At 36.6% G+C, this 8393-nt stretch overlaps 1 protein-coding gene across 1 annotated transcript; it reads right to left on the bottom strand.

The window, feature by feature from the left end:
* Positions 1-1183: 1183 nt before the first annotated feature.
* Positions 1184-7962, bottom strand: LOC110103084 (ABC transporter C family member 8-like). The gene is made up of 10 exons (XM_028694363.1): positions 5437-7962; positions 5025-5345; positions 4402-4488; positions 3720-4331; positions 3476-3640; positions 3079-3373; positions 2767-2981; positions 1891-2196; positions 1557-1620; positions 1184-1485 (listed from the first exon to the last, which is right to left on the bottom strand). Exons 1-10 carry the CDS (start codon positions 7366-7368, stop codon positions 1184-1186), a joined length of 4299 nt encoding a protein of 1432 aa, XP_028550196.1. The 5' UTR covers positions 7369-7962.
* Positions 7963-8393: the final 431 nt, after the last annotated feature.

Below are 8393 nucleotides of genomic sequence, written 5' to 3'. Positions count from 1 at the left end.
GGTAATGAGCCTGCATCTTGAAGCTTGGCAGTGATATTAATGTAGTTTTATTTCAGTTTCTTTGATTTATGTATTCTTTTGTAGCCAATGGTGGCTATTGTACATATTGTTTTGAACTCTTGATATAAAATGTAAACATTGACTAAAAAAATATGAATTATATTTGTTGGGATTTCATTAATGCAATTAATCATCTTTAGATGCTAAATTGATCTGGTTGTGAATGAATATTTGTTGTTAATGAGAATTGAAAAAATAGAAAGAGAATAAAAATGAAATTATTACACTTTAGAACATGGGGCATGACATTGGCTCACCACCCATCTCATATATAATGTCCCTAAGAGACCTAGGAGCCCATTGGACTTATCATGGATCCAAGCAGAGCTTGGGTTAGCCTAATTTAATTGAGTTAATTGGGCTCAATTGACAAGATTGACTTAAAGTTAGCCTTTTTAATGTAACTTAACCCCTCTTTTCTTGGCCCATTAGCTAACCTTGACCCTTTTATATCAAACTAATTATAGATTGCTTAGTTTTAGAATTTTTTTTTATTTGGTTAAAATGTTAAATATAATTAGAATCTTAAACACCAAAGGCATCTTAAGCTCCTTAGTTCCTAATCTAGCCTAATGAATCTTTCCTTTAACCCTAAGCATTAGCTCAAAGTTTTTTAGCTTGATTACAATTGGAATTATTATAGGTCAAACCCTTGGAATCTCTCCATGATTCTAAAACTAGTGGGAGGATATTTTAGAATGATAATGCTAATTAAAACAAAAGGGTGATCCTCAATCATAGGAGAATTTATCATTGAGTTTGTAATTATGCGAGGAGTCTCTTAGAGTGCTCCCAACCCCTTCCAGCCAATATTGTGAGTCACCATAACCAATGGGAAAAATGCAATGTTAATTGCGCTGATATATATATATATATATATATATATATAAATTGAAGCAAATCAATTTCAAGAAGATTAAATTTTAAAATATGAGTTTTTATTTCTTTGGCCATTGCAACCATCAAATGGCGTGTTCTAGTTTCTTCTTCATAAATCCTTTTTTTTTTCGTAAAAGATGGCTTATTTTTCATTTGCTTCTTATGAATGTGGAATGACAATATGCTTGAAAAAAAATCCAAATTTTCCCTCAGAAACAATATGACAGCGCTTCCAAGTTAGTGCTTAATACCTAGCTTTGATGTAGGATGCGTATAAATGTTTGAAATGTTGCTTATATTTCTTACCATAGGAGAGCACCATAACCATGTCGCTATCTATTACTGTTGGAACTCTGTGAGCTATTGTTATCACTGTACAGCTGGAGAACTCTTTCCTGATAACCTTTTGGAGTATGGCATCCGTGGCTGAATCAATAGATGCAGTTGCTTCATCCAAAACTAGAATTTTGTTTTTACGAAGGACAACTCTGCCGAGACAGAAGAGCTGGCGCTGCCCAATGCTCCAATTTTCACCGTCATCGCTCACTTTAAAAACCAAGATACTGTGAGTTTTATCAATTTTAAATGTGATTTAAATTAAATTATATTGAACCAACCTGTTGAATCAAGAAGGGCTGGAAGTTTACTTATAGTAGACTTAAGCTGACACTTTTCTAAAGCCTGAAATTATTGAACAGACCAAAAATAAAAATGAAGTATTAGAGTAGCAAAGGATCAAAATGAAAATAATGTGTAAATTGCTAAAAGAGAAGTTGGAGAGCCCAATGACTGGAGCTTCACTTGCTGTCTTGTCTATATATGATGAACTAGTTGTAAATCCTCTAATTTACCATATTGATCCTATCAAATGAGATGCAACCCATTACTTCTAAACACAGACGAAGGTCATCCCTCCATATTGTTTAACAAAGGTCATTGATTGCATCTCACCTCCCATATGTCAAGATCAGTGTGCATTCCAAGAGGATCCAAGTTGCTTCTGACACTGCCCCTAAAGAGGGTAGGCTCTTGAGGAATTATGCTGAGCTTCATTCGCAGATCTTTTAGACCTATGGAGCAAATGTCCAGATTGTCAATAAGGATGGTTCCACTAGAAGGCTCCACCAGTCGAAATAGAGCACTTATAAGAGTTGTTTTCCCGCTTCCTGTTCTTCCAACCACACCCACTTTGTATCCTTCCTTCAAGGTGCAAGTGATGCCTTTAAGAACAAAGGGAGCAGTTGGGCGATATTTTATCTGCAATCATATGAGAGAAGTCAATTGTGAGAAGTTGGTATTATGATGACTAGGTAATAACATGTTAGACCGGTCAATTGGACTGGCCCAGGCACAAACAGAGGCGGAACCCTCCGCCTCCTATACGTCTGACTCGACGCCCAAGCAATGTAGAGCAGTTTAGAAATGTTTTTCGAGGGAGTTATGAGGGAAATTTGAATGTAGGGACTGTTTAGAGATTTCCTTTTGGATTGTATGCATTAAATAGTTTGTTTTCCTAGGATTAGGGCATCTTGAATTTTGCTGAAATTTGGGATCTCTTAGGTTTAGGTTTCTTTGGGGATCTAGCGGTGTCTAGAGATTTTGGAGAGATAGATCCTCCTCTTAAATAGAGGATCAGTTATATCTTGCTTTATTTCTTCCGTTATTTTGATTTCTTCAATAAAATATACTATTTTGTTGTTTTTACCGTTGGATTTACAAAGAAAATTGCTGTTTTTGCCTCTATTGATAGGATTTACTTGAAATCTTCAAGTGTTTCCTATCATAAGAACACTAAAAAAATCAGATAAATACTTTCTCAATCCTCACCTTGAGATCTTGCAAATCAATCCTTCCTTGCTGTGGCCATGATGGTGATGGCCTGTTCTCATAAATGATAGCTGGCGGTTCTGATGGAATATGCATGAATTGTTTGATTCTCTCCACGGAGATGACATAATTTTCGATATTGGAGTACCACCGAGTTGTAAACACTTGAGCTGAAGATAGTGTGAGAGCATAGGAAAGGCAAAGACCGGAGAACCCTGTGCCATTTTTGAGTTAATTAGCTTTCTCTTGGGAAGAAAAAGACATGGTTATTAGGGGAAAGAAAAGAAGTAACACGATTTACTATCAATGAACCTGGGGCAATGGCTCCCTGAGGAAGTAAAACGAGGAATATAGTAGAGGTAAGTACTGTCAAACTTTGAAGTGCTTCCACTCTCAGTAGCACCCATTCCATGGCAGCAACAGTGTGGAAAAACAGTTTTGCATCTGTATCAATAAGTTTTAAATTTGTATGGAAGAACCTTTCGGCTACCCCAAAAGCTCTAATCGTTACAACTCCAAGCAAAGATTCTCCAGCATAATTCATGACGGGTGCTTTTGTGGTCCCATTGATCCTCACCAATTCCCTTGCTGATGCTAGATAATAATTCTTCAAGATTCGGCAATGATCAATGACACAATCGGCATTAGATATATTGTTTAGTTTCAGTAAATATAAAAATGTTAAAGACAGTCTGGTATTGAGATTCACCTGAACCCAAATCGTCATGATTAACGCTGGAATTGCTACAACCAGAACTTGCCAAGTCACTGTTGCTATTATCACTGTTGTTGTCACAACTTCAATTGCACCTATCAGCACAAACGAAATAGAATACGGTATATCAAAGTCGACGATACTCAAATCTGAAGATGCCTGCATAGATGATTGATGATTTTATTAGTCATTGAATTTGAAGATCTGAGATGAATGTGTGATGATGAGAAAACTTAACCCGAGTTAAGATCCTTCCTAATGGGGTAGAATCAAAAAATGCCATGGGAGCCTTGAACACAGAATCCATGAAACTAGAAAAAAATTCTTTGGATGCTTTCAGTCCAAGATGTGCTGTTAACACGCTTCTAACACATAAGAAGACACAGCTAACGAAGGAAATTGCTGAAAAAACTCCAACTAACATTCCATCACTTTTATGACGAATCTGGATGGCTACAGCCAACCAATAATTTGATAGACCCTGAAGAAAAATAAAAATTGATTGAAAGTTGATCATTAAAGCAAGTAGAAATGATCCCTTTGAAATCTGGATGTAATCTTTGTATGGCTTCCAACCAGCATTCCCTATCTCCATTTCCTCATCTTCTGTAAGCTGCACTGCTGATATACTAGTGACTGTGATCTCTCCTTCGCTGTTGTGTTTCGTAGGCTGCAACCTGTTTAATTGTAGGTGATCTACTGCTATAGTTGTTTTTCTGTTTTCATTATCTGTAGAATTTATTGTTGTAATTGAAGACTGATGTGCTGTAACTAGCTGCTCAAATGCTGTTCCTGATTTTAGAAGTTCTTCATATCTTCCTGTTTGTATAATTGTTCCTCCTTCCATAACCTAGAGAAAGAAGCCAAAATTATCATATCTACTTGTTATGTAGTTTAGTTTGTGAAAGAACTCTGCTTACCAGGATCCTGTCCGTTTGAGGAAGAAATTCTACTTGATGAGTTACTAGAATGACAGTCTTCTTTTCTAGGGCAGTCATGACACAATCCTGCAATTTATGCAAATGAAATCCCAATTCGTATTAATAAGTAAGCTAGTTTTGGAGGTTTTCAAAACATCTAAATTGTGTTTGAATAAAGATCTTTCATGAACTACTTTATACATTACTGTGAAAAAAAGCTTGCAACATTCTGCCAACTTACTCATATAAAGATAAATGAATGTATGAAGTTATAATGTCAAGCATCAATAAATTATGTTCTTTGTTTCCGTCAGTTTTTCATAAATTATCCTCGTAGCAACACTTTTCATATATAGAAAAAATTTGAATAGGCCTAATAGACAGGAGCTGATGGAACCTATCCAACTCAAGAAGTTTTGGGTATCATTATAGATTTTGTCCAGCCAATCCCATTATGTTCGATTCATTATAGATTTTGTCCAGCCAATCCCATTATGTTCGCTTGGCTACTTGACAAATCCAATAGATTACAAGTACCAAAATTTTATTATTTCACATCCATCTAGGGACATCTTCCCACTGATGTCCTTCTCAACTAAGCTTTTTGAGTTTTTGTTACTTACATGAAAGAGAATTGATGCTGTATGTGCATCAACGGCACTGAAGGGGTCATCTAGTAGATAAATATCGGCATCATAGTAGACAGCTCTAGCCAATTGAATTCGCTGTTTTTGTCCTCCACTCATGTTTAGTCCTCTTTGTCCTATCTCTGTAAGGTCTCTATGATCGAAATTCTCAATATCCTTCTCCAGTGCACAGCATCTGATAGCCTCCTGGTATGCTTTCTTGTTCATTGGCTTACCATAGAGTATGTTGTCACGCAGTGTTCCACTCTGAATCCAAGATGTTTGTGAAACATAGGCAATGGAACCATTCAAATCAACCTGAATATAGCTAAAATCTTGTTAGTGTTATCAAAGTGGTTATTGTCACCCCTAAAGAAATTTATTTTCATTGGAAAGTTTAAGAACTTACTGATCCACTGATTTTAGGTATCTCCCCTAGCAGAGCATATAATAGTGATGATTTTCCAGAGCCAACTGATCCACAAACAGCAATCTTTTGCCCTTTCTTTATCTGCAAGTTTATGTTCCTTAATGTAGGAGCAATTGAAGTCTGTTCCCAACTAAAGACGCCATTGCTCACTTCAGCAACAAGATTCAAATTTTGTAGGGAGCCTCTCTTCTCATTTTCTTCTTTAATTTCATCCTCTTGCAGAAAATTATCAATTCGGTCTAAGGAAACCTTCACTTGGATCAATACAGATAGAACCTCAGGAAGCATCCTTACTGGCTCAGCCATAACTCTAAGAGTTGCTAGAACCGTGAAGATGGTACCTGCATTTAGAGGAGCAGTTCTCATGATTGCTGTCCCAGCAAAAATCACTCCAGAAACAACTGTGGGTGATATCCAATATAGTGCTGCTCCGCATGACTTTGTCAACTGAGTTTTTCTCAACCATTTAAATTCAACACCTCTCAGTGTTTCAATTGTATTTCTGAAATTTTCTTCCCATGACTGTAATTTTATAATCTTCATATTGTTCAGGACTTCAGATGTAGCTCTTAGTCTCTCGTCTTGAGCAACCATGAACTGTGACTGAAAGTGCTGCAACATCTTTGCAACAGGAACGTTCATGAAGCCAAAAATAACCAAAGGGACGATACCTGGAAGGGCTCCCATACCTACAGTTCCAAAAAGTATGGCTACTGAAAAGAGGAGTTGGAGAGGAAGGCTCCATGCCATGTGAAACCACCATGGAAAATCCCCAAGTCTATATGCATCTACAGCAATGTAGTTGACAATCTCACCTGTAGAATGTCTTAACCTTCCCTGGCTTGAAATCTTAAGCTCCTTCTGGTAAAGGGCTGCCATTAGTGCAGATCTCATCCTCATTCCATACCTTCTTGAATCGAAGAACCAATGCCTCTGCGATAAAGATTCGACCACCTTGACTATTAGCAAGCATCCTACTAAAGCCAGGCCCTTGTTTAGTTCTTTGTGCTCAAGGTTTGAGTACCACACAAATGCATATAGGATCAAAGGAGAAACTGCAATGGAGATTGATTTCAGAAGTGCATAAAATCCGACTAATAACATTTCCTTCTTGTAACATTTTGCCAATGCCAAAAGGACCAAGTTCCTCGTCCTCTTTTTACTGCTCCTGAGAAGATCCCATTCTCTGGTGAAAATATTATAAGCATGAACTGCTTCATCTTCAGCGTCCAATGATGGGATGTCTTTGAGCTCTAATGTTTTTGAATGGCCCAAACGAAGTAAGGGATTTAGCCAAGAAAAGATTAGGCGGCTAAAGAAACCAGCTCCACCAAGATTTGAACTGCCATTAACTTCTTCCAGTAAGGCCTGGGATAAACTTTCGTTTGCATGTTTACCATCAATTTTACTTTTGATGATTAGTTTCAGAGCATAGTAGAGCAGCAGCAAGTTTACAAACCATTGTGTGATATCAAGTATTGGAAGGCTATGATTTTTAACAAGATCCTTTACATTAAAGGCTGTAATAAGAAGCGCAAATGATGACCACCAGATCAGATGAATGGCTTTCAACCAATTATTAGGATTAGCATTTACAGATACTGACAAAACAACCCAGATTACTCCCCTTATAGAGAGAATTACCACCTGATCCCAGAGAATATATTTGCTTTCCTTGAACAAAATCCAGCCAGTTCTACTAAAGTAAGCGACACCAATGACTATGCAGAGGATTGAAATACTAATGGAATCCCAGCTCCTTATTCTATTCTTATTTATGATATTATGCCTTTTGCATGCTGATATCAGCAAAGCCAGCAAAAAATTCAGTAGAAAGAGAAGGTTAAGAACATCTATTAATAGTCTCTGCGTGCAGGAGGAACCCAAGTCAAAGCTCTCTCCTGAACACATCGAAGGGAACCAACCTGCAACTCAAATTCAAGTGAAGATTCACATTAAATGCCAGAGTAAATACAACAAGCTCAAAAAGGTGATGGTGATAAAAAACAGAATAAATTAAATGAAGAACATCAAACTTTTAGTCCTGAGCTTATACCAGGGTAAGAAAAAGTGAAAACTGTCGAAGAGAAGGAGATGAAACTGCCACCCTGAAAGCTCCAAAGAGCAGCCATTTTTTTTTTTTTTTCCTCTGGTGATGCCTTCCCTATTTTGCTTGCCAAGTCTAAGTTGGTCTCTTGCAGTTCCTTGCTCAAAGGCTCTTCAAAAAAGCTAGAGAGACGGCAATGGTTACAAATGAGTAAGCCAAAGATAGCTCCTTGCGACTTATATTGTTCTTTTTCAGTCTTCCTTTAATTTTTTTCTCTTCAATTTCACCTGATACTGTGCATCAAAGATGGGTCCATTATGTGATTGTGATAACTTAATTAAGGAAAGACGTTTTACTGGAGTGATTTCATTGATTGGCTCATACTGCTATCACCATAATTTCAGATAAATGCCAAAGGAATTCTATCACTACTGTACAAGCTTATCTTTTAAATCAACCGAACAGGCTATCTCAACTTATAGCTTAAGGCGCAAGCTTCCTACTGTAACTTGCTCAGCCTATCGTCACCTTACTAAAAACTTAGTAAGAAAACTGACATAAACGAAGCCTTAGAAATCATTTTGGATGATTATAACTTTTTATAAAGATGATGTTAAATAATTTTTTTTTTAAAGCTGTTGTTAAAAATAGTTTTTGGGTCAAATAAAAATTATGATTATGATCTGAAATACAAAATAATAAGAAAACTATTCTAATTGTAGTCTTAATAGATTTAAAATGTACCAGTTGATGGAGATGAAAAAAAAAAAAGAATTTATGAAACTGACCAAATAGTTGTTGGGACATTATGATGAACTATCATTGAGATTCCTTCATAATTTATGTCTCCTTTAACTCGAATTCTATTAAAGGTTTTGTTTGGCGCTGC

This window comes from Dendrobium catenatum, unplaced genomic scaffold, assembly GCF_001605985.2.
Source record: "Dendrobium catenatum unplaced genomic scaffold, ASM160598v2 fragScaff_scaffold_465, whole genome shotgun sequence".
NCBI lineage: Eukaryota > Viridiplantae > Streptophyta > Magnoliopsida > Asparagales > Orchidaceae > Dendrobium > Dendrobium catenatum.
The sequence above is the reverse complement of the archived record's forward strand: the minus strand, read 5'-3'. Positions and strand labels throughout refer to the sequence as shown.

Excerpts from the sequence above, each read along its gene's own strand:
- LOC110103084 (XM_028694363.1), bottom strand. The coding sequence starts at position 7,368 with ATGTGTTCAGGAGAGAGCTTTGACTTGGGTTCCTCCTGCACGCAGAGA. Across the intron at positions 5,346-5,436 it reads TACCTAAAATCAGTGGATCA|GTTGATTTGAATGGTTCCAT; the intron begins GTAAGTTCTTAA and ends AGCTATATTCAG. Across the intron at positions 2,982-3,078 it reads TCAGGGAGCCATTGCCCCAG|GGTTCTCCGGTCTTTGCCTT; the intron begins GTTCATTGATAG and ends AAAATGGCACAG.